This window comes from Oryctolagus cuniculus, chromosome 4, assembly GCF_051225735.1.
Source record: "Oryctolagus cuniculus isolate XC-2025 breed Fujian yellow rabbit chromosome 4, ASM5122573v1, whole genome shotgun sequence".
Lineage (NCBI taxonomy): Eukaryota > Metazoa > Chordata > Mammalia > Lagomorpha > Leporidae > Oryctolagus > Oryctolagus cuniculus.
This window is the reverse complement of record NC_142870.1, coordinates 82,178,808-82,205,472: the sequence shown is the minus strand read 5'-3', so window position 1 is coordinate 82,205,472 and position 26,665 is coordinate 82,178,808. Positions and strand designations below refer to the sequence as shown.

The 26,665-nt window shown below is 39.5% G+C and overlaps 1 protein-coding gene across 1 annotated transcript in view; it reads left to right on the top strand.

Moving 5' to 3' along the window:
- The window catches only part of FYTTD1 (forty-two-three domain containing 1), a 33,796-nt gene extending 7,865 nt beyond the window's left edge, over positions 1-25,931 (top strand). The window contains exons 3-9 of the mRNA XM_002716538.6: positions 11,011-11,159; positions 14,489-14,601; positions 17,546-17,642; positions 18,281-18,342; positions 19,751-19,825; positions 20,660-20,786; positions 23,574-25,931. Of these exons, the coding sequence (XP_002716584.2) occupies positions 11,011-11,159; positions 14,489-14,601; positions 17,546-17,642; positions 18,281-18,342; positions 19,751-19,825; positions 20,660-20,786; positions 23,574-23,672 (722 nt within the window). The 3' untranslated portion in view covers positions 23,673-25,931. The remainder of the gene's footprint in view (positions 1-11,010; positions 11,160-14,488; positions 14,602-17,545; positions 17,643-18,280; positions 18,343-19,750; positions 19,826-20,659; positions 20,787-23,573) is intronic.
- Positions 25,932-26,665: the final 734 nt, after the last annotated feature.

The window sequence follows — 26,665 nt, the reverse complement described above, 5'->3', positions numbered from 1 at the left end:
AAGATTCAACATCTATTTATTTGAAAGAGTTATAGAGAGAGAGGGAGAAAGAGAGAGAGCGATCTTCCATCTGCTAGTTCACCCCTGAGATGGCGTCAGTGGCCAGGACTGAGCCAGGCCAAAGCCGGGAGCTCTCACATAGGAAATAAGGGTCCAAGCACTTGAAACATCCTCTGCTGCTTTTCCCCCATTAGCAGGAAGCCAGTTCAGGAGTGGAACAGCTGGAACTTGAACCGGCACCCATTTGAGATGCTGGCATTACAGGTGGCAGCCTTACTAACTATGCCATAACACTGCCTGCACTGACACAATTTCTTAAAAACATTGAGTCATTTTACTCAGTTTTTAAAAAGTCTAAATTATGTCTAGGGTTTAGAATTGCAAAGGATCTTGCATATCATGAGATCCTGTCTCCTTCCCAATGAGATGCTCCTTTACCAGTTTAATGGATAGCTAAATCTAGCTTACATATGTTCAGTGAGTGAGCATACCATGTGACCTCATGAAGTATCTCATTCAAGTGTTGGAGACAACTGTTTACTAGAAAATCCTCATTTGAGTTAAAGCATCCCTATCTGTCACTTTTGCAAAGTTACAGGAAATAAATTTCCTTTTTTTTTTTTTTTTTTGACAGGCAGAGTGGACAGTGAGAGAGAGAGACAGAGAGAAAGGTCTTCCTTTGCTGTTGGTTCACCCTCCAATGGCCGCTGTGGCTGGTGTGCTGCGGCCGGGGCACCACGCTGATCCAATGGCAGGAGCCAGGTACTTATCCTGGTCTCCCTTGGGGTGCAGGGCCCAACGACTTGGGCCATCCTTCACTGCACTCCCTGGCCACAGCAGAGAGCTGGCCTGGAAGAGGGGCAACCGGGACAGAATCCGGCGCCCCGACTGGGACTAGAACCCGGTGTGCCGGCGCCGCAAGGCAGAGGATTAGCCTAGTGAGCCGCGATGCCGGCCTAAATTCCCTTTTCTATATGAGAACCTTTAGGTATGTAGAAGTTGTTGTTATGTTCTGTATAGAAAATTACCTCTAGACTCCTCATTTTATCACGCAAACTTTTCTGTTTTGTTAAATTCTTCAAAGGTGATACTTAGAATTGAATGTTTTAGATGTAGTCTGAAGCTCCACATATATAATTACTTTTGGTAATCTGGACATTTATTTATTTATTTTAAAGATTTATTGATTTATTTGAAAGTCAGAGTTACACAGAGAGGAGAGGCAGACAGAGAGAAGTCTTCCATCCACTGGTTCCCTCCCCAGATGGCCGCAATGGCTGGAGCTGCGCCGATCCGAAGCCAGGAGCCAGGAGCTTCTTCCGGGTCTCTCACATGGGTGCAGGGGCCCAAGGACTTTGGCCATCTTCTACTGCTTTCCCAGGCCATAGCAGAGAGCCGGATTGGAAGAGGAGCAACTGGGACTATAACCGGCGCCCATATGGGATGCCGGTGCTTCAGGCCGGGGCGTTAACCCACTATGCCATAGTGCCGGCCCCCTGGACACTTAATTGTAACCATCTTGTTCCAAAATAGATTGAAGACAGTAACTGAACACTATTAATTATATATGATTCATTAGCTTTTCTAGGAGTTATATTAGAATAAACCTTCGTCAAATAAAAAAAGCTTCTTAAAAAATATAAAATTCTTCAAAAAACTAGCTTCTAAATTGATATTCTGTATGTTGAAAATTATTTTCTAGTGGTTTGAGCATAATTCTGTGTGTAACAGCTAACATACCAGCATGTTCTCAAAATAAGTCTATAACTTAGTTTAGACCTCTAAAAACTTTATTCCCTATAATTTCTTACATAGCTGAACCTAAATGAGTAAATTTCTGTGATAGGTATTTGGCTACAACAAATGAATATAAAATTCCATTGATTTATACTTAAAAGATTTCTCACAAATATTATTCAGCATGCTATATTTTATATATAATTTGCTTCAAAATAACTGTTCAGAGTTCATAGAAACCAGAAATATATTCATTAATATTTTAAATATCCAATAAATCCTCTGAACTTTACAAAAGTATGGACAGTTGCAGTTTTTTGCTTCACGAGGTTAATTTCTAATAGAGGCAAGATTGAAAGGGCAGAATGTAAGAAAAGTCAAAAGGAAAATATCGATAGCATTATAGGTCAGGTAGAGATTTTGAGCTGAGAAAATAATAGGTGATTTAATGGATAAGGTAAAATGTGATCTAGTCCATAGGGATTCAGAAAAACTTTCTTTTTATGGGGGTTATGATCTAAGCCTTGAGATAAATGATACCTAAGGCAGTGTAGGATCTCCTAAGATTTGGCTTGTGCTTGTACATTCTCAGCTTACATGTGACAGGAGCTAAAATAGAACAGCTGCTGCTGTTACTGAATGTAGAGAGATATGGGGTTGTCTTAAACTCTGGTTGGCTCAGAAAAGTTTAGATTTCCATATTGAAACTGCAGTGAAGATGTTTGTTTGAGGTAAGAGAGGACAGAGAGCCCTTGGCAGGTGCTCAATATGGTTTTTGATTATTTGATAAATAAAGTCTTTCTAAATCCATGCCTTATATATAATTTAGTCACTCAATACTCCTAGGGAATTCCCAAGACTCAGGGACTCTACAAGACCAAAACTATTTTTTTAAAAACATTTTTATTGTAATATTAAGATGTTAGTTGTGTGTTTAGTCTCATTGTGTCATGAACATACTGTAGACTCTTCTAGATTATACATGATAGGTAATAATTAGATTGGATGTAGAAGCATGTTCTTAGTTCAGGTTGCTCTAATGAAATACTGTGGACTAGACTGTTTATATACAACAAAAATGTTTTTCTCGTAGTTTGGAGGCTGAAATTCCAACATCAGGGTGTCATTAAGTTTGGATTTTGGTGAGAGCTTTCTTCCTGGTTGCAGAGTGTGCATTTCTTTTGGTATTCTTACATAGCAGAAAGCGAACTAGAAAGTACTCTGGGGTCCCCTTGGTAGAGGCACTAATCTCATTCATTAGAGTGCCACTCTCATAACTACTTCCCAAAGGTGCCCCCTACAACAATAACATATTGGGGGTAAGTATTACAACATACCAATTTTAGAGAGGGACAGCCACTTAGTTCATAACATGCAGAGCTGAGAATCTAGCCATTTTGTATTAAGTCAGACACAAAAAGATTTGAAAAATGCAAAATCATACCACTCCTCTTACTGGATATTTTTGTGTGTTTGTTTTCAGAAATGTTGTTCATTAATAATGTTGTTTAGCCTACATGTAGTGAGTTTGTTTATTTTTAGTTTCTAGAATGATAAGTATCAATACACATGACCACCCACGGAACAAAACAATCTTTGAACTCTTCAGTAATTTTTAAGAATGTAAAGTGGTCCTAAGACTATAAAGTTTGAGAATTCTGTTCCCATTAGAGGAAGAAGAATCAGGAATGTTTGTATGTTGCTTTGGGAAGGAGCCAGTAAAATAATTACATATATACACTATGAGTGACATATCCCAGAACATCCCTCAAATCTTCACTTTAGTGATCAGGCTGCTGAAATTAGGCAAATGATGTATATGTGAAAGAAATTCATTAGTTGGTCTAGGGATTTAAAAGAAAGATGAAAATTTCTATTTTTTTTATTCATTTTTTTTTTATTTGGAAGTCAAAGTAACAAACAGATCCTCCATCTGCTGGTTCACCTCCCAAATGCCTGCAACAGCCAGGGCTTGTCCAGGTTGAAGCCAGGATGCAGAAACTCGATCTCGGTCCGGCCTTCCAGGGTTTGCATTAGCAGGAATCTGGATTGGAAGGTGGAGGCAGGGCTAAAGCCTAGGTACTCCAATATGGAATGCAAGTGTCCCAAGAGGTGACTTAACCTGTGTGCCACAATTTAATTATAAATTGTGGAACTTTATAAAATAGATAGGTACTCTGGCTGTACTACATTTCCACTAATTTGCAGAAGTAAGGCTTAAAAAAAATTTTTTTTAAGCTCCAGTTGTGATTCTGATACATAACTAGAGTTAAATTGCTACTCCAGTGTAACTGAGAATGTAAAAGAATCTTCATAGAGGTGGTAGTTGAAGTAATGAGAGTGAAGTACTCTGGATAAACGGAAGAAAACTCCAGAAAGGCTAAATAGATGAAAACTAAGAAAAAGAAAAAAAGATAGCACTGGATTACTTATTTAGTACTACATTTGGCAAATGGTTAAGGCGCTTTTTGAGACTGCCCACATCCCATATCAGAGTGGTCTGATTCAAATCTCAACTATTCCATTTCTCTTCTTTCTTTTAAAGATTTTATTTATTTGAAGGTTTAAAATTGATTTATTTTATAGCAAAGTTACAGAGAGAGAGAGAACCTTCATCCACTGGTTCACTCCCCAAATGGCCACAACAGCTGGGACTGGGTCAGGCCAAACCAGGAGCCTAGAACTCCATCCATGTCTCCCACATAAGTGGCAGGAACTCAAGTACTTTATCTTCTGCTTTCCAGGGCACATTAACAGGGAGCTGGATGGGAAGTGGAGCAATGAGGACTTGAACCAGAATCCATATGAGATGCTGGCAATGCAGGTGATGGCTTAACCTGCTGTGTGTCACAGTACTGGCCCACTGGCTACTCCATTTCTCATCCCACTTCCTGCTAATGGGAAGTAACAGATGATACCTCAAGTACTTGGGTCTCTGCTTCCTACGTGGGAAATGCAGTTAAAATTCTGGGCTACTGGCTTCAGTCTGGTCCAGCCCTGTCTTTTGCAGATTTTTTTTGTATTTGCTTTTGTTTTTAAGATTTGTTTATTTACTTGAAAGGCAAAGTTATAGAGAGGGAGAAATATCTTCGATCTGTTGATTCACTCCCCAAATGACCACAACAACTGGGAAGGGTCAGGCCAAAGCCAGGAGCCAGAAGTTTCCTCCAGGTCTCCCATGTGGGTGCAGGGGCCCAAGCACTTGGGCCATCTTCCATTGCTCCTAGGTGCATTAGCAGGGAGCTAAATCAGAAATGGAGCATCCAGGACATGAATTGGCGCCCCTAAGAGATGCCAACATCACAGGTTGTGGCTTAACTTGCTATACTATGATACCAGCTCCTGTTACAGGTATTTGAGGAGTGAATCTGCAGATAGAATATCTCATTGTCTCTTTGCCTTCTAAATAAAATGAAAGTAAATGCAAAGTTTTTAATAATATAAGATGATTGCAGAGCTTAAGAGGGGAGCAAATTTTTGCATTATGTAAAAATATTTCTTGTTTAATGGAATGGGATAGTGAAAGGTTGAAAATTAGAACTTTTTTTTTTTAAAGATTTATGAGTTTGGTGCCTGCACTTTATCATGTTGTGTTTTTTTTTTTTTTTTTTTTTTTTGACAGGCAGAGTGGACAGTGAGAGAGAGAGACAGAGAGAAAGGTCTTCCTTTGAAGTTGGTTCACCCTCCAATGGCCGCCGCGGCCGGCGCGCTGCGGCCGGCGCACTGCGCTGATCCGATGGCAGGAGCCAGGAGCCAGGTGCTTTTCCTGGTCTCCCATGGGGTGCAGGGCCCAAGCACCTGGGCCATCCTCCACTGCACTCCCGGGCCACAGCAGAGGGCTGGCCTGGAAGAGGGGCAACCGGGACAGAATCCGGCGCCCCGACCGGGACTAGAACCCGGTGTGCCGGCGCCGCTAGGCGGAGGATTAGCCTAGTGAGCCGTGGCGCCGGCCATCATGTTGTGTTTGAGTACTGTAGGAGCAGCTGAAATGCTCTTACCACCTTCTTTCTCCTTCTTCCATGCAGTCTGAAATACCACTTTTAAACTGATGTAGTCTAATCAGTGATCCCCCCCATTCCTTGTCACATGCAGTCTTTATTTCCATTCAGAGCTCTCTGTGACTAAGCTCATCATGTCCATTCATATCTTATTCTTTTCTCTAGACTTTCTGTTAATTTGCTATGGTTACCCATATCTTTGTACTATCCAACCGGGAATCCTTCATGTCTGGCTAACTATTCAAATCTTGTCTATTTTCTACTATGCAGCCTAGTGTCTGCTTTCTCTATAATAATTGGTTTTTTCCCTTTGGAAATGTACTACAGATTGTATTCTGCCTTTTATTACTTTTAATTTTTTATTTAGCAGTTTGGAGACGTTTTTGGAGCCACACACACACACCTGGACTTAGATCATGGCTCTGCTGTTTTCTAATTGTAGCCTATTGGCAGACATTTTCCTTTGCCTCACTTTACTCACCTGCAAAATTGAGATACTAGCATCAACTTTATTAGGTTTTCATGCAAATTAAAGTACTCTGCACAGCACCAAGCAGAATAAATAAGCTATTAGAAGAAATAATGGAGTTTAGTGGGATAACTGATTAAAAAGTGTTAATTAACCCAGTAATTCCCAAGTTTTGTTTTGTTATAGTTTCTTTTTTAAAGGCAGATAAACAGAGAGATCTTTGATTTGCTGATTCACTCCCCAAATGGTCACAACATCCAGGTCTGGGTCAGGCTGAAATCAGGAGCCAGGCGCTCCATCATGTGGCTTATGGCAGGAGACCAATTATGTGGGCCATCTTTCACTGCCTTTCCAGGAGTATAAGCAGGATGCTGGATTGGAAATGGAGTAACCAAGACTTGAACCAGCACTCTGATATGGGATGCTGGTGTCACATGAGGCAGCTTAACCCCCTGCACTACACCACCAACTCCCTAAAATTTCAATTCTGCTGATATTTCAATGATATAATATTTATTTCAAAGTTAGCATAATATTTATTTCTAGTATACCATGGTGTATTTATTGCTCAATTTAAGATTCTATGAGTATGAGGCCGGCGCCGCGGCTCACTAGGCTAATCCTCCGCCTAGCGGCGCCGGCACACCGGGTTCTAGTCCCGGTCGGGGCGCCGGATTCTGTCCCGGTTGCCCCTCTTCCAGGCCAGCCCTCTGCTGTGGCCCGGGAGTGCAGTGGAGGATGGCCCAGGTGCTTGGGCCCTGCACCCCATGGGAGACCAGGAAAAGCACCTGGCTCCTGGCTCCTGCCATCGGATCAGCGCAGTGCGCCGGCCGCAGCGCGCCGGCCGCGGCGGCCATTGGAGGGTGAACCAACTTCAAAGGAAGACCTTTCTCTCTGTCTCTCTCTCTCACTATCCACTCTGCCTGTCAAAAAAAAAAAAAAAAAAAGATTCTATGAGTATGCCATATGGGGGACATAATGGGTTAAAAACTCAGTAGCTTTCTGTAAAGCTAGGAATAACTGTGAAAGTTATTAGAAACAGGATCTTTTCTGTGATTGACAGCAAAATGTGCAAAACATCTAGTATGAAGTTTAATATATATTATGGACTTATAGAAGGAAAATAGAAATTTACTGAGTCAATTTACTGGTGAAGAAGACTTCAATAAGGGGAAGGATAGGCTGTGTTCCTGAATGGTAACATTGCTGTAGAGACATCAGTTCTTGAAAAGTTAAACAAGTAGTCCTGTAATATAATTCCCCTGTTAAAACATTGAAGGGAATTAGAAATTAGCTAAAGAAAACTTGTTTGTGAACATTACAGTTCATGACTAGAAGAATACAGGAGACCAGAAAACTCATAGAAAAATATTTATTCTCATTAGCAATCAGACTACCAAATAGGACCTTTTTTTCCCAAATATTGAGTAATAAGGTTAAGAAAGAGTGATAATACTCCGAATTGTCATTGAAAAAGTCATTATGTAGGCAATTTTTGCAATATAGCTGAAAATCCCTAGGAATGTTTCTTTTTTTTTTTTTTTTTAAGATTTATTTATTTATTTGAAAGTCAGAGTTATGCAGAGAGAGGAGGAGAGGCAGAGAGAGATCTTCCATCTGATGGTTCACTTCCCAATTGGCTGCAACGGCTGGAGCTGCTACGATCCAAAGCCAGGAGCTTCTTCAAGGTCTCCCACGCAGGTGCAGGGGCCCAAGGACTTGGGCCATCTTCTGCTTTCCCAGGCCATAGCAGAGAGCTGGATGGGAAGTAGAGCAGCCGGGTCTTGAACTGGTGCCCATATGGGATGCCAGCACTTCAGGCCATGGTGTTAACCCACTGCGCCACAGCACCGGCCCCAGGAATGTATTCTTTAAAAAAAAAATGTATTTTATTGGAAAGAGTTGAGGGGGACGGGAGGAGACAGACAGACACAGAGATCTTGCATCTGCTGGTTCACTTCTGAAATGGCCACAGTGGCCAGGTCTGAGCCAGGCTGAAACCAGGAGCCTGGAACTCCATCCCACTTTGCCCAGGTGGGTGCCAGGAACCAAGTCTTCAAGCCATCTTCTAATGTTTTCCCAGGCACATTAGCAGAGAGCTGGATTGGAAGCAGAGCAGAGGAGACTCAAACAGGCTCATATGGGATGAGCACCAGCCCGAGAATGTTTTTATTCTTTCACCTAGCATTTCATCTTCTAGATATTCATATATTGAGGAAATAATCGTAGGTATGTGGAAAAATGTCATCAACTATTTGGGGAGTGAACTAGTGAATAGGAGATCCATCCTCCCTCCCTTCTTCTTCTCTGCCTTTCTATAAATAAATCAATATTAAAAAAGCATACTCTAGTAGCGGTTTAAAAAATGTTAAATGTTATCTGTGGTATTACTGTAGTGTTATTTTAATAGAGTAACATTAGAAGTAACCAAAATGATCAGTAAAAAGTTGATTAGATGAAGCACGGTACATTAAAGAGTCATGTAATCAAAAATATGGGATAATATTATATAGTGTTAATGTAGGCTGTAAAAGAGTACATAGAGAAATAAAAAGAATTGCTGGATAGGTTGCCTTTCAAGCATTTACTACTACTATATTTTTTAAAGATTTTATTTATTTATTTGAAAGATTGCAGAGAGGGAGAGACAGAGATCTTCCATCCTGAGGTTCACTATGCAAACTGCCTCAACAGCCAGGTGTGGGCCAGGCCAAAGCCAGGAATCAGGAGCTTCTTCCAAGTCTCTCACATGGGTGCAGAGGCCCAAGGATTTGGCTATCATCCACTATTTTCCCAGGTACATTAGTAGGGAGCTGGATCAGAAATGAAGCATCACGACTTGAACTGGTGCCTATATGGGATGACAGCATTATAAGTGGCAGCTTAACCTGCTATACCACAGACGCTGGCCAAAGCATTTACTTCTTTACAGAATTGTCAGTTATCATATGTGATAGTCTCTTGGGTGGCTTAAAATTGTTTAAACTTAAAGTATTAACTTTTGACATGTATATATACATATCAAAGGCTGGAAAGAATGTTAGTGATTGGGGCCAGTGCTGTAGCTCAATAGGCTAAGCCTCTATAGTGTCGGCACCCTAAATGGGTGCCAGTTTGTGTCCCAGCTGCTCCTCTTCCAATCCAGCTCTCTGTTTGTGGCCTGGGAGGGCAGTGGAAGGTGGTCAGAGTGTTTAGGCTCCTGTACCTGATGGGAGACCTGAAGGAAGCTCCTGGATCCTGGCTCCTGCCTTCAGATCAGCCCCACTCCGGCTGTTGCAGCCATCTAGGGTGTGAACCAGCAGATGAAAGACCTTGCTCTCTGTCTTTCCCTTTATCTGTAACTCTGCCTCTTAAGTAAATCTTAAAAAAAAAGTTAGTGATACTTTTTAGGAGGTGGAATGATGGTTGATTTTTATTTTATTTTTATTTCACATGTTTCTAATATTTCTGCAGAGAAGATGCTTATTTTCTTAATAATTAGAAAAATACTTAAATAGGTAAGATGTATAATGGAAAAGCAATCTCTGGCATATGACATGGCCATTGTCACACTTTGGGAACTTGAGCAAAAACAATTTGAATACAGTAAGGCTGAAAGTAAAGAAGCCAGGTTGCAATATAGAAAGCAAATGGGAAATGAGATTGTGATTCTGCTCTAGATCAGCACTATCCAGTAGAAATACAGTACAAGCCACATAGTAGTAATATATTTTATTTAACCCAGTGTATCCAAAATATTAAACAGTCAATTAAAAGTCATTAATAAAATTTTTTATATTTCATCTGTAACATCTCAATTAAAATTAGTTATATTTCAGTGTGGCTGTTCACTCAATAACCACATATGGTTAGTGACTAACATATTTTATAGGTAAAATCTAGACAGTCCTGTTTGTTGAGAAAGTAATGTTGAAGGAAGGGATGGTGGCTAGAAGGAACATGTGAGACTCCTCAAGTCCTTTATAGTTTCATAGATATATGGGGCCGGCGCTGTGGCGGAGTGTGTGGGGCCGCCGCCTGCAATGCTGGCATCCCATGTGGGTGCCGGTTTGAGTCTCTACTACTCCACTTCAGATCTTGCTCTCTGCTATGGCCTGGGAAAGCAGTAGAAGATGGCCCAAGCCCTTGGGCCCCTGTACCCACATGGGAGACCTGGAAGAAGCTCCTGGCTCCTGGCTTCAGATTGACTTAGCTGCTACTGTTGTGGCCAACTGGGGAGTGGGCCAGTGGATGGAAGACCTCTCTCTCTCTCATTCTGCCTCTCCCTGTCTCTCTGTGTAACTGACTTTCAGATAAATTAATTAATTAAAAAAAAAAAGTAAAGTATTTAAGGGCTGGTGCTGTGGTGCAGTGGGCTAAGAGGCTGCCTGCGACACTGGGAACAGGTATGGGCCCTGGGTTCAAATCTCAGCTACTCTACTTCCCAACCAGATCTCTGATGATGTGACTGGGAGGGCAGCAAAAGATAGCCCAGGTACATGAGCCCCCTACCATTGTCTCGAAAGACTTGGTTGGAGTTCCAGGCTCCTGGCTTCAGCCTGGCCCAGCCCCTGTTGTTGCTGCCATTTGGGGAGTGAAACAGCAGATAGAAAATCTAATTTTCTCTCTGTATTTCCCTGTCTCTGTAACTGCCTTTCAAATAAATGAAGTGTTTTGAAATGTAATTCAAAATAATATAAATAAATAATAAAAAGTTAAAAAATAATAAAGTGCTCCCATTCTCCCCCCTGTGAAGTAGAGTATCTTGTGATAGTCCCAGATGCATTCCTAACATGATACTTTTCTTTTTCCTGCACCCCCCCACAGGTTTTGGTAAGTCCAGCCTGAGCCGAAGAGGAAGATTAATGCCTGGAAAGAGACGTCCTTATGGAGTTATCACTGGACTTGCAGCTAGAAAAGCAACTGGACTTCGAAAAGGAGTTAGTCCTATGAATCGTCCACCACTAAGTGACAAGGTAGAATAATGGCGTAATCCTGGATCAGTTACCTGTTTTCTTTGTTTGTATTAATATTTCTGTGAACGAGTTTGAGAGAGCATCTTACTTTTAATTTTAATAACTAAAAAGTTTTTGCCATTCATGAATAATACCTGAATTTCCACATTCTCAAATATAGGCATTCCTTGGCACCATAGGAAATTAGTTTTTTTTTTTTTTTTTAAGATTTATTTTTTCTTTATTTGAAAGGCAGGGTTACAAAGAGAGGCAGAGACTGATAAAGAGAGAAGTCTTCCTTCCACTGGTTCATTCTCCAGACAGCCTCAACAGCCAGAGCTGAGCCGATCCAAAGCTAGGAGCCTCTTCCGAGTCTCCCACATGGGTGCAGGGGCCCAAGGAATTGGGCCATCCTCTGCTGCTTTCCCAGGCACATTATTAGGGAGCTGGATTGGAAGTGGAGAAGCCAGGACTTGAGCCGGCACCCGTATGGGATGCCAGCACTTTAACCTGCTGTACTACAGTGCTGATCTCGGGGAAATTAGTTCTAAGACTCCCATAGATAACTGAATCTGCAGATGCTCAAGTCTCTTAAGTAAAATGGCATATTTGCATATTACCTGTGTATTTCCTTCTGTATACATTAAATCCTCTCTAGATTACTTGCACTTGAGTGCAGGAGAGGGACCTGTGCTATTTTGACAACCCTTCTCTGTTGGAGTTCCCATGTTATGTCAAAGAGTGAGTGTTTAGCCTATTGGTTAGGATGCCTGATTCCCACATAACACTTTATATTCTTTATTCCTATTTTTATATTCACATCTATCTCAAATATTCATGAAAATAAAGACTTTTTTACATTTTATTATATCTTTTGCATTTTTTTTTTTTAAGTGTGAAGGTTTCCAGAGATTAAGGCCATTTTAGTGACACTGGGTTAGTATATCAGACCTCTGGACTTCTTTTTTTTTTTTTTTTTTTTTTTTAAAGATTGTGTAACTCTTTCAAATAAATAAGAGGAGAGGCAGAGATAGAGAGACGTCTTCCATCCAGTGGTTCACTTCCCAATTGGCCAGAGCTGCACCAATCTGAAGCCAGGAGTCAGAAGCTTCTTCTGGGTCTCCCACATGGGTGCAGGGGCCCAAGGACTTTGGCCATCTTCTACTGCTTTCCCAGGCCATAGCAGAGAGCTGGATTGCAAGTGGAATAGCCAGGTCTCAAATTGGTGCCCATATGGATGCCAGCGTTAACCTGCTGTACCACAGTACCAGCCCCTATCTTTTGGATTTAGTCAACAGACATTTAATGAAACACTTCTCATATACTTAAGATAATAGGGGATGTGGATAAAGTATGAGAATACAGTCCATATTGTCATAATCTTTAGAGAAGTGTTTATGGAAAATATGGATACCTTGATTAGGGTTTAATGATATACTTATATATGTGGATCAAGGAAAAGTGGACATTTCATGTTCTTGCAGGTTTTGTTTTGCTTTGTTTTGTTTTTATATATTTCCTTTGAAACACGCACACACTAAAGCAGACAGAGTGCAAGCTCCTGCCCTACAGTTCATTTCTCAAATGCCTACAACAGCCTGGGGGCTCTTATGGGTTATAGCCAAGAGCTAGAAGAACCTAATCCAGGTCTCCCATATGGGATGGCAGGAACCTAACTACTTGAGCTGTTGCTTCTGTCCTCCATGATCTGCATTAGCAGGAAGCTGGACTCAGGAGCTTGGAAGTGGTGTTGAACCCGAACACTCAAGGGATGCTGGTTTTCTCAACCAGTGGCTTAACCACTGGGGCAAACACCCAGTCTTTGGGTTTTTTTATGATACTGAATTTTTCTGTTTTTCCTGTAACCACTTCTATTCCATCTTTTGATTGTTTTTGATATAACAACCTCTATTTTTTTTCTTTTCTGTTTCGTCTAAATTTTCATTTATTTGCAAGGCAGAGAGAGAGAGCTTCCATCTACTAGTTCACTTCCAAAATGCCTGTGATAGCTGGGGCTGGGATAGGCTGAACCCAAGAACTAGAAATTCCATCCAGGTCTCCTACATGGGTGTCAGGGACTCCGTGGGTGGTCTCCATGTGGGTGGCAACCATCACCTGTTGCATTAGCAGGAAGCTAGATCAAAAGTGGAGATGTAATTGGAATTTTTCAACACTTGGGTGTCCCAAGTGACAGCTTACCTGCTGTGCCACATCATCCACCCCTTTTTTTGTTACATGATTTTATTTTTCATTTAACTCGAAAGGCAGAGAGATGGAGACAAAGAAAAGTATTCTATGTGCTAGTTGAAACCCCAGATGCCTGCAAGAGCCAGGTTTGGGCCAGTGTGGTCTGGAGGTGGCAACTCAGTGCAGGTCTCCAGTACGAGTGTCAGCGACCCAAATACGTAAGCCATCACAGCTGCCTCCCTCTACTGCTTTAGCAGGAAGTTGGAATCAGAAGCAGAACTGGATTCAAACCCAGGCAGTCTGATGTGGGATGCAGGCATCTTAACCACTGCACCAACTTCTCACTCTTTTTCTGTGTAGTGCTTTTGTTTTTGTTTTTGTTTTTAAAAGGTTTATTTATTTGAAAGGCAAAGTGACAGAGCAGTAATACAGAGGAGATTTTTCTGTCTGCTGGTTCATGTTCCAAATGCTTGGAATAGCCTGGGGTTGGACTGGACCAAAGACAGGAGCCAGGAATTCCATATGGGTCTCCCATGTTAGCGACAGGGATGCACATACTTGGGCCATCATCTGTGCCTTCCCAGGCACATTAATAGGAAGCTAGATAGGCAACAGGATAGCCAGAACTATAAATGGACTCCGTTAAGGGATATAGGTGGCCCAAGTGATGGTTTAACCCCCTGTGCCGCAACACCTACCCCAATCTATTTTTTGAGAGACAGAAAATGAGAGCTCTGCTATCTGATGTGGGACTTAGGCATCTTAACCATTAGGCTAAATACCTGCTCCTCTTCTCTTCTTTTTCACACATTTGTTTTGGAACTTGGCCCTCTTATCCCTTCTCTTAGTATCAAAGTCATGTGTACATAAATTATTTTCCTAATTTATATCCCTGGCTGTCTGATTCTCTTGATCTCAGAGCCACAGTTTCTCTATCACCTGTACATAACACCCTCCAGAGCACTGACGTACTTTAAATATAATGGGTGTGTCATCTTTTCATTCACACTGGGAATTTTAAAGTTGTTTTGGTTTCTCCATCTCCCTCATCTACACACTTAAATAATTGTCAATCCCTATTCACACTGTAACAGAAATGTTTATCATAGTAGGATATATAGCAAAAAATAATATGACTAACATAGTTTCTTGCCTCCTAAAAGAATATAGAACGATATTTTCCGGTGTTAAAAAGGAAGGCAAACCTTCTGAGACAAAATGAAATGCAGAGGAAACCCGTTGCAGTTCTCAAGAGACCTAACCAGTTAAACAGAAAGTAAGTACCCAAATATAAGGTAATAATGTGTCATGGTGCATAAATAAGCACTTCTTGCTATAGGTGTTCAGAAGAATGGATTTGCAATGATTCTTCTAGTTATCTCATTTTTAAGAGATACTTCGGGTGTATATATATACCTGAACGTCCAATATGGAAGCATTCAGTAATAGGCATCACTCTGCTTCTTTACATTTCTTAACATATAGGGTAAAATTGCAAAAGCTGGTCATTTTAGTAAAAATCCTGATACAATTATTCAAAATTGGAAATCCTGAAAGGTGAATTTATTATTCTTTGGCTCTTGCTAGAATACTAAATGATAATATAGGCTATGTGGAAAAGGCAAACTAGAAAGAAAGTATTCTACATGAGTGCTTCTTGTTTGTTTATGTATTTAAGAGGCAAAGACTAGGGGGAGAGACAGAAGACAGACAGCTCCCATCTGCTTGGTTCACTCCCCAAATGCCAGCAACAGCCAGTGTTGGGCTGAAGTTGGACCAAGACTGAAGCTGGGAGCCAGGAACCTAATCATTTGAGCAGTCACTGCTGCCTGCCAGGGGTCTGCATAGGTAGGAAGTTGGAGTCAGAAGCCTAAACCAGGAATTAGAAACTCTGATAAGGGATGTGGGCTGTTTAACCAGCACATTCAATACCTGCTCCATGAATGCTTCTTAAGCTGAAATTATTTTTATTCTACTTAAAAATCATAGCAGAATCCTCAAGATAATCTTGTTACTGGTATTCTGAGGTTTTTTTTTTTTTTTTCCTAAGATTTATTATATTTGAAAGGCAGAGTTAACAGAGAGGAAGAAACAGGGAGACAGATGTTTTCTATCCACTGATTCATTCCCCAAAGAGTGGCAGTAGCAAGGGCTGGGCCAGGCTGAAGCCAGGAGTCCAGAGCTCCAGCTGGCTCTCCCAAATGGGTGACAGGGGCCCACGTGCTTGGGCTGTCTGCTGCTGCTTTCCCAGGCCCTTTAGCAGGGAGCTGCATCAGAAGTGGAGCACTTGGGGCTGGTGCTGTGGTGCAGCAGGTTAACGCCCTGGCCTGCAATGCCGGCATCCCAAATGGGTGCTAGTTTGAGACCCGGCTGCTCCACTTGCAATCCAGCTCTCTGTATGGCCTGGGAAAGCAGTAGAAGATGGCACAAGTCCTTGGGCTCCTGCACCCGTGTGAGACCCAGAAGAAGCTCCTGGCTCCTGGCTTCGGATAGGCGCAGCTCCGGCCATTGAGGCCATTTGGGGAGTGAACCAGCGGATGGAAGACCTCTCTCTCTCTCTGCCTCTCCTCTGTGTAACTCTGACTTTCAAATAAATAAATCTTAAAAAAAAAAAAAAAAAAAAAGTGGAGCATTGATACTTAAACCAGAACTCATAGGGGATGCTGGGTCGAAGGCAGCAGTTTAACCTGCTGTAGCACAGTGCAGGTCCCTGGCCTTTTGTTTTCTGTAATGATAAAATAGAAAGGAAACTGATGAGCTGTAAAGTTCCCTATTTTGGGTTTTAAGTGCCTTTCTTTAGAAGAGAATTCATAGCAAAACTTGGAATGAGATTTTTCTATAAATGAAATCGAGAGGCTGGCACTGTGGTATATCAGGTAAAGCCACCACCTGCAGTGCTGGCATTCCATAAGGGTGCCATTCGAGTCCCAGCTGCTTCAGTTCCAATCCAGCTCTCTGCTGTGGCCTGGGAGAGCAGTGAAAGTTGGCCCAAGTCCTTGGGCCCCTGCACCCACCTGGGAGGCTCTTAAGAAGCTCCTGGTTCCTGGCTTTGGATCAGCACAGCTCTGGCTGTTGTGGCCATCTGGGGAGTGAACCAGCGGATGGAAGATTTCTCTCCCTCTCTCTGCCTCTGCCTCTCAAATAAATAAATAACTCTTTAAAAAATGAAATCGCTATAATTGCAGTTTTACTTTTTGAGGATCATTTGGTAGTACGTTTTCTGAAAAGATTTCTCATGTAAGAACTTGTTTACATGAGGCTTATATATTAATTGAGTTAGCTAGAGAAAGTTTGCATTTGAACCTCTGCGAAATGGAGGTAAGATTAGGTAACCTATTAGGCACTTGTTTATGAAATTTAGTTTTCTCATACTCAATTTCTTTTAGAAAACAGGAAATGGTGAAAGTCAAGTCCGATTATTAAGAGTATGTTCTGTGTATGAAAGAACAAGAAGTAGAAGAATGTTTGGTTTATATTCATGCAGAAAGGTTTCTGAGTGAGGAAGGATGAGTAAACTGGAAAAGGAAATTATATATTTTTAAAGATTTATTTATTTATTTGAAAGAGATACACATAGAGAGGCAAGGCATCTGGTTCACTCCCCAGATGGCTACAATGGCGCTGATCTGAAGCCAGGAGCCAGGAGTTTCTTCTAGGTCTCCCACATGGGTGCGGGGGCTCAAAGATTTGGGCCATCTGCTTTCCCAGGCCATAACAGAGAGCTGGATTGGAAGTGGAGCAGCTGAGACTTGAACCGGCACCCATATAGGATGCCAGCACTGCAGGCAGCAGCTTTACCCGCTATGCCACAGCACTAGCCCCAGAAATATTTTTCAAGTCTTTATTTTTTGGTTTTCAGTTTGACTATGATGTGCCTGGGTGTAATTTTTGAGTACTGCTTGTGTAAATTCTAAATTTATGTTTTATACCAAATTTAGATAATAGCATTTAAAATTGATTTTTGTGGGATATTTGAAGTTGAATATTTGGTAGATAAACCAATTCAAAATTAACCATTTGTTACATGATTTGCTGCAGAAGGAGACATTTTTGTAAGTCAAATCTTAATAATTCTTGGTATAAATAAGGAAATAATTCAGTCTTTATGTGTACCTCAGGTTTTCAGCCCATGGATATAATTATTTTGCTTATTTTTTCTCAAGATGTTTGAAAGTAATTAAGAAGATCAGATTATTTATGGTATATGTGTTTTGTTGCAGAAGTAACATTCCAGCTAATTTTACCAGGAGTGGAAATAAATTAAGCCATCAGAAAGATACTCGTCAGGCAACTTTCCTTTTCAGAAGAGGCCTGAAGGTATTAAAAAAAAAAAAAACCTTGGTGATGCTTCCATTTTACCCAAAGAAAATCCTGAACAGCAACCTTTAGTAATCCTCAATCATAAACATGACCCATGGTTGAGGTAGAGATTAGATTTGGGATATGGAGAAAATTAGATTAGTTCTTCTTGTTATATTTTTTCTATTTTTTTCTAAATTGAATTTGTTATTTAGTGATAAGCTATATTTGCCATTTTTTTTTTTTTTTTTGAGAGGCAGAGAAAGACAGAGTTCCAATTCTACACATGTCTGCAATAGCTAGGACTGGGCTGAGTCTGGATCTAGGAACCAGGATTGTAATCCAGATAGCCGGTGTGGGAAGCAGGAACCCAATTTCTGGATCCATCGTCGCTGCCCTCCATGGGCTACATTTGTGGGACAGATTGAACCTAGGTCCTAATTTTGGATGCGGGCATCTTAAAAATGCTGGTTAAGCTCTCCTTGCTACTTGTTCTAATACAGGAACGCCAACAAAGAAGTGTTGTCAGACTAGCACAGGACCTTCTCCTTTACTTATGCACAGGTCACAGTGGGTTATAAAGTGAAGTGCAGGATGGCTCTTCAGATTCAAATCTTCTGCTTTCTATGGGATCTACTACTTTTTTTTTCCTTCAGGTTCAGGCCCAGTTGAACACAGAACAACTGCTAGACGATGTAGTAGCAAAGAGAACTCGTCAGTAAGTTTCAATTTGTTTTTAAAGATGTCATTTCAGAACTTCCAGAATACTGGCTACGCAGATTACTGTGTCCCAGTCTAAAAGAAATTGAGACCCAAAATAAAATTTGTCATGAAGTAAATAAATTCTGTTTTTTTTTTTCCCCAAAGACCTTTTGACTTTTTGCATTCAGTGTTGTAACAATTTTAGCATAAACTGTTATTTTTTGTTGCTTTTTTTAATATAAATTAATCTATTTAGGGAATGAATAGAAAGACCCAGTAGAGCTTTTAGAAAATTTGTAGAATTTTAGTAACAGTAGAGTTTATCCTTTTCACATAATCTTTTTTCACCCCTCACACTAATAAAGTTTTTCAAAAATCTGCTTTTGATCTGTTAACTGTGAGTTGTAACATTCTAATTCCATCAGTATGGTCAGGTTTTGAGATTTAACTATTTAAAACTATGACTATTTTTTTGAAAATAAAACATGGTCCAGATATGATGCTGAAACTATAATGGGGTGTAATTTTGAGCAGTCTGAGTGTAAAAAAGAAAACTATTTGAACCTGATACTGACCCCGTTCTTCAGCCTAAGGGTAATAAAACTGAAAACAATAAGGAAGATAATTGAATCATAGCTTGTTTGCTTCTGCAGTGAATAATATTTACATTATTGTTATTGTGTAAATGCTGTTTATTTGTTTTGAACTACGAGACTGGATTTGTAGACAGCACAAAATGGTTAATTTGGGAACAGAATAATATAAAAGTCAACTTTTGATTGATATAAGTATAAAGATAGATCTGACAAAAAGAGGGAGGTACAAAGTAGAAGACGAAGAAAGAATAGAGATAATGTTATTTTCTCATATGAGGTGTTGGGGGGGCAAGAGAAATGGAGATTTAAGTATTTACAGTTATAATTGAAAGTAAAATAGTGATGTAGCCATCAAAATAGTTAGAGGATAGGAAAGGAAGCTAGAATATAGTGTGCTGAATTAAACCGTTGTTTATCATAGCAAGATTTTACCATATCAGTGGTTAGTGAACTGAAGTAACCAGCAAGTAGTTAAAATAGGAAAGGTTAAAAGTACTGCCTCTGGGGAAGAGGGGACTAGGAAGGAGAAGAGTGGCATGAGAGAACTGCTTTTTATTAGAAGCTCTTCTGTATTATCTGATTTTTTTTTTCAAAAATGAGCATATATTTATTTCAGTGAAAAATAAGTAAATTCAGGTGCCCAAGTTCATATATCCAAGATGCTGATTCTGATTCATTTATATCATGGTAGGGTCTAGGTATTCCCATATTTCGAAAGCTAAGTATAAGTAATGGCTACTTTTTAGATATATTTTTTTGTGTGTGTAACATGCTATAGGGTTTAGAAACTTCTATTTCAGTGAAATTTTTTGTGTTCTTTTAAATTAGATGGCGGACTTCTACCACTAACGGGGGAATTTTGACTGTATCTATTGACAATCCTGGAGCAGTGCAATGCCCAGTGTAAGTTGCTTCTTTCTGTGAAGATTTTAAACTTTAAGTGTGTGAGATAATAGAATATTATTATTGGAATTTTGTTCACAGTATGAAATCCAAGTTAGGATAAACTAAGATACAAGTAATGCTTGTAATATAAAATGGACACATATAGTGTACAGTTAAAAGTAAAAGCTTCCTTGATTACTGGTTATACGCTCCTAAATAAGTGTTTTTAGCAATATTTTAAAAAACTCTGTGTATGTATAACAAATGTGTACATTTTAAAGTATATATGATAATAAATGAGATATTACATATACTTATTATACCTTTCTTCCCCTTCCCCTGGTATATTTTGGACATCTTGACTTTCAGACAGATCTTCTCTTTTGAAGGCTTCATGTTATATTCGTTTAACTACATGAGTTTAATTTAGTTAATAATTTTATTATATTTACTGCATTCTAAACTTTTTAGCTATATGTAGTATCTGATCTGTCAAGCCATCTTAATGACTGAAATGAAAATAATATAAGGCAGGTATTTATTATATATATATATAAAATATATATTTTATATATATAAGGCAGTTGCTTTATTTCAGTAGAAGAGACTTGGAAATCACCAGTCATTCCAAATTGTTGAGAAATTTGCAGTTCTACTTAAGGAGACACACTGTGAACAGTTTCACATTTTTGTCTCCAGTGTAGTCAGTTAAGAGCCAAGTACCTTTTTTGAGAACACAGTAAAATAGCTCTAATGTATTTGAGTATGTGTACAAATCAAGATACCTTAAATACCAATGATTTATTTTTCTTATTTTCATTGTAAAGCTGGTCTGATATTTTTTTCCAATAGAACCCAGAAACCACGATTAACTCGTACTGCTGTACCCTCATTCTTGACAAAACGAGAGCAATCTGATGTAAAGAAAATTCCTAAGGGTGTCCCCCTACAATTTGACATAAACAGTGTTGGAAAACAGGTAAAAAAATGTTTTTTTCCTTTCTTTGCTGAGAATATTTTAATTAAAAAAACAGTTGTTATGTGATGAATTAGTGTTTTTTTTTAAAGTTTTTTTTGACAGGCAGAGTGGATAGTGAGAGAGAGAAAGAGAGAAAGGTCTTCCTTTTTCCGTTGGTTTACCCTTCAATGGCCGCCGCAGCCAGCGCGCTGTGGCCAGCGCACCGCACTGATCCGAAGGCAGGAGCCAGGTGCTTCTCCTGGTCTCCCATGGGGTACAGGGCCCAAGCACTTGGGCCATCCTCCACTGCACTCCCTGGCCACAGCAGAGAGCTGGCCTGGAAGAGGGGCAACCGGGACAGAATCCGGCGCCCCGACTGGGACTAGAACCCGGTGTGCCGGCACCGCTAGGTGGAGGATTAGCCTATTGAGCTGCGGCGCTGGCCTAAAGTTTATTTTTAATTCCATTTTTTTTCATACTTTTATTTTTAGTTTATTTATCAGAAAGACACACAGACAGTATGCCCTCCACACTAGTTTGCTCCCCAAGTGCCTGTAAGTGCTTGGCCAGGTCAAAGTCAAGAGCCAGGAATTCAGTCCAGGTCTTCTACATGGACTGTAAGGACTCAACTATTTGAGCTATCATCACCTGCTGTGTACCAGGATGCACATTAGCAGGAGCAGAGTCAGGATACAAATTCAAACATTGCAGCATGAGAAGGGAGGTGTCCCAACAGCTAGGCAGAACACTTGCATCTGAACAGGGTGTTCTAGCCACCCCCTCCCAAACTCAGACAACAACTAATCTTACTGTCTTGACATTGCATATATAAATTGGGTATTATAATATTTAATTTTAATGACTAGCTTCTTAACATATTTTCAAGGTTCATCGTATTATATCAGTATTTCATTTTTATTGTTAAGTAGTATTTATCATATGTATATACCACATCTTTTTAAATCATTCACGGATTAATGAACATTTGGGTTGTTTCTGTTCTTTTATTTGTGTACATGTGAGCGTATGTTTTCATTTGTCTTTGGTAAATACCTACAGCAAGATTTACTAGGTCATGTGGCAACTCTGTTTAACCCTTTTAAGAACTGCCAGACAGTTTAACATTCATGGAACACACATGAAAGTTCTGAATTTCTGCACATCCTTGCCACCATTTGTTATTATCTCATTTATAGCCATTCAAGTAGATGCAAAGTTCACTATAGTTTTGACAATAACCGTGTATCCTATGATCTTCCTAAATTTAAATTTGTGGTAAATTTTTAGATTCCCTAGGATTTTCTATGTAAACAACTGGGTCGTTCTCTATTCTTTTCCAACCTTCAAATCCTTTCTCTTTTTTTGAGTTTATACATTGGCTGGGGCCTATAGCACAGTGTTGAGCAGAAGTTGTGAGAGCATGTGTACTTGTCTTGTTCTAAAGCCTGAGGAGAAAGCATTAAATGTTTGACCATTAAGTATGATATTAACTATAGATTTTTCAAAGATTCCTTTTATCAGATAAAGGGAGCTCCCTTCGTTTTTTTTAATATATTTTAAAGATTTATTTATTTTATTTGAAGGTCAGAGTTACACAGAGAGAGGATAGGCAGAGAGTGAGAGAGGGCTTCCATCTGCTGGTTTGCTTCCCAATTGGCCACAACAGCCAGAGCTGCACCGATCCGAAACCAGGAGCTTCTTTTGGGTCTCCCATGCAGGTGCAGGGGCCCAAGGACTTGGGCCATCTTATACTGCTTTCCCAGGCTATAGCAGAGCTGGATTGGAAGTGGAGCAGCCGGGACTCGAACCGGCACCCATAGGGGATGTCGGCACTGCAGGCAGCGGTTTTACCTGCTACGCCACAGCACCAGCCCCAAAAGAGCTCCCTTCTATTCTTAGTTTGCTGAGAATTTTTATTATGAGTGGGTATTGGATTTTGTCAGATGCTTAATCCTTTGAAATCAGAATCTGCGACTGGGGGCATACATTGTGTCACAGCAGATTAAACTGCCACGTGGGACCCCTGCATGCCTTATCAGAGTGCTGATTAGAGTCATTGTAACTCTGTAGTTCCATTGAATTTCTATAGTGAATTCAGAAAAATTCAAGAAAATTTGTTTCAGAATATTCACAAGTCCACATAACTTTTATCAGAGGCATCACTAGAGTTGGTGGCAGTGTTTGTAGAACCTGAAAAAATAAATTCAAATAGATGCATCTTTGTATGTATTACAGACATTGTGTGTGTGTGTGTGACATGAGACATAGAGTTAGAAAGAGAGGGGGAGATATAGAACAGTCTTCCATTCGCTGGTTCACTCCCTAAATGGCTTCAGATCCAGGATCCAGGAGTTTCTTCAGGGTCTTCCACATGGATGCAGGGACCCACTGAGTTGGGCCGTCTTCCACTGCTTTCCCAGGCCATAGCAGAGAGCTGGATTGGAAGAGGAGCAGCTGGGACATGAACTGGCGCCCATATGGGATGCTGGCACTACAAATGGCAGTTTTACCAACTACACCACAGCGTCAGCCCCAGTGTATGTTTTTTATAGTATATAATTAGTATAGTGGTTAAGAGATAGGAATTCTGAGTCAGACTTCCTAATTTAAATTTTGGAGCTGCTATTATGCACATTAATTAAGTTCTCTAACTTCACCTTTTTCATATGGTTTTTGTTAGGATTAAATGAGGTCATAAAATAGTTGGGAAATACTATCCATTGTTAGAATTAATCATAAGATCACATAATTGCTCCAAAATAAATATGGCTTTCAGTCCAGTTATTAATTTTTTTTTTCTCTCTATAGACAGGGATGACCTTGAATGAGCGGTTTGGAATCCTGAAGGAACAAAGAGCCACCCTCACGTTCAACAAAGGAGGAAGCCGCTTTGTAACTGTGGGATAGATCCCGTGTCAAAGGAACTGTGGAGTGATGACTGTGTTTGAAAAGTTGAATTGCTTGAAGAGTTCATTACAGAAGTTCGAGAAACTTACTTCAGAAAATTCAGAAGACTAAATAACTTTTATTTTTATTTTTTAGGTTTTTTTTAAACATGTATAAAATAATGCCCAGAAAGAATAACAGGGAATATATCCATCTGTTCTTAAAGATTTCATGGTTGGCCTAGAAAGAACAAGTCTTTGTTCACTTCTTTGGTTCCTCATGCAGCAGAAGGAAGACAGAAAGATCAAAATTGACTATTTTTATGAAAGTGGTATTTAGGATCTCATCACCTTTGCCCATTTTTTAGGCTTTCCCATGGTAAATCTTAGTCTTCAGAAATATAAGTAGTCTCTTTGTTGCTATCATTTACCCTTTAATAGTGTTGATGTAGTAAGTACAGTTGTCTCTTCTTCCTTAAGAGGAAAATATTTGAATTCGATTTTTGAATTTTAAGATTTATAGGAGTATCTGGAACTTTGCTCATTTTTCAGATAGTACTAGGTTAACTCCCCAGAATTTTAAGTCTTCAGTGCTGAACTTTTAATGAGAAATGGGACTCTTGGCATTAGTCTCAGTTTAAAATATTGGTGTTTAAAGGCTACAGATGCATAATTAGAAAGTTAGCTTCATAGGGCCTTGGAAGAGAGAGTCTGATGTAATATTTTCATAGTTCATATGTAGTAGATGAAGAAAGAATGAGAAGTAGCAGCAAGTTGAAAGATAACTATGGTGAAAAATCTCAAAATCCAGGTAATAGATATACTATACTGTTGGCTTAGTGTAGTCTTGAGTCTAGTGTCCACAAAGAATTCTTTAAATATTATTTAGGAGAGTTAGAATTATTCAGATGGACTGAGTCCCCTAGATATTTGATGATAAAGTTAGCCACAAAGTCCTAGACTTTTATTTGAGAAATTAAAATTTGAAAGCTTTTAAAGCTTGCTAAATTAATTAATTTACAATTCAAAAAATGTGTCACAAAGAAAAAAATGCAAAATTATAATTACATTGTAACCACTGATTTCATTCTGACTTCTTATATAAAGTTCAAGCATTTGTGGGGAGAAAAGTTTTTTTCCAGCTTCTGGAGGGGTGGAAGGAGTTAGTCTGTTGTGCCAAGATAGTGCTAAGAGTCTCTGGACAGTTATATACTCTGAATTAAAATGCCAAAATGCAGCAAAATATTCTGGCAAAAAGTTACAACTTTGGTCATTTGAAACTTGACCTTTTGGTTTGGTATAATGTTAAACCTCTAAGGAGGTGTTAGTTTCTCTGGAGTATATAATTAGTGTTGACTTTTCCTATAAAGCAAAACAGTTATGGCTTAGACTTCATTGTTGTCTCATACTTCTTGTGTTACTTATTGGTTTATGCTAGCCATGGAAAACTAACAGTTTCATGCTTATACCAAAGAATTAAATCTGATCCTTAATATCTGATGTTTTGACAGTACTTCTACTGATAAGGGATTACTGGAAGCCAGTCACAGAATTTGAAAATAAGCTCTAGTCTCTCTTTAGCTATTTGATGCTTTTCATAAAGGCCAGGGATTTGAGGCAAAGCATTTTTGCAAATATGGATGCTTGTATTTAATCCAGGGACAATACATTTTGGATTGGTTTAGAATTACTGGTTACCTAATTTAAAGCAAAGGAAAAACAACTGAGCATGAGTTTGCTATCTTTAGAACAGTTTGTGAAAATACAGTATAAAAAGATTTTTCATTTTCCTGTTATTTTAAATACTGTATCGAGCTATTATTGATGCCATTTTGGGGGAAATGTTAAAAATTGCTCCAGATATTGAGCATAAAGTATATCAAATAACAGTGTCTTTGGAATATTAAACTTTTGCTCTTCACTCATCTGTAATTTAATTTTCCTTATAAGTATAAAATTTTGCCTTTGGTACAATTAAAAATTGAGTGCTAACATGTTGTATATAAGCAAAACAATATGCTTTGTTGGAGGAAAATTTCCCTTGGAATGTGGTTGTAGTCATCCTTGTTGATTTAATTTTTTTAAAACAGGATGCAACTTAAAATTTCCTTTGCATCAAGGTGTATGCTAAACATTGATGCAGTGCATCACAAAATGAAAGTTTGTATTTAATGAGGAGGTGCTTTACACTGTACTTTTTGGTGTTTTTTGAAAAGTTACATTTAGATCTATTCTGAAGCTGTTCATTTTTAACAAATAAAATGTTACAGGTTTCACATGATTTATTCTTAGCTATAAAGATTAAATGTGGTTTTTAGATTCTTCTGTGCTACAAAGAACTTAATATTAAGTGATTATAACTTTTAAAGTCTAGAAAGTTACCCACCAGCTGAATGGTAAATTAATCTAGATGTTTATATTGTCATCCCTCTAATTGCTTTTTGATCATATGCTCCAACATGAGCTAGCCAGTAGGAATTTTAGAAAGAAATTTATTAAGGTATACAGTGTAGAATATTAGGCTAGATGATCCTTTAAAGGTCATTCAATTTAACCCCTCTTTTTACATCTTAGTAAAACAGGGCTCAACATTTTCACCTGTGTGTGGCAGAATCATTTTTGAACTCAGATCTAATTGACAATAAACAGCTTTTTTCAGTTGAACACTCACAGAAAGTACTGGAATAATGCATGACTTGTCAGCTACCTAAGAATTGGTAATAACCAAACTTTAGTGTTCAGAGCATGTTCGATAAATCTCTTCTAGTGATTCAAATTTCATGACTTTGGTATTCAGGTTAGGTAGACCTATCAGAAAAGGCCAAGTTCGGGCCGGCCCTGCAGTTCAATAGGCAAATCCTCCGCCTGCGGCGCCGGCACACCAGGTCCTAGTCCCGGTTGGGGCGTCGGATTCTGTCCCGGTTGCCCCTCTTCCAGGCCAGCTCTCTGCTGTGGCCAGGGAGTGCAGTGGAGGATGGCCCAAGTGCTTGGGCCCTGCACCCCATGGGAGACCAG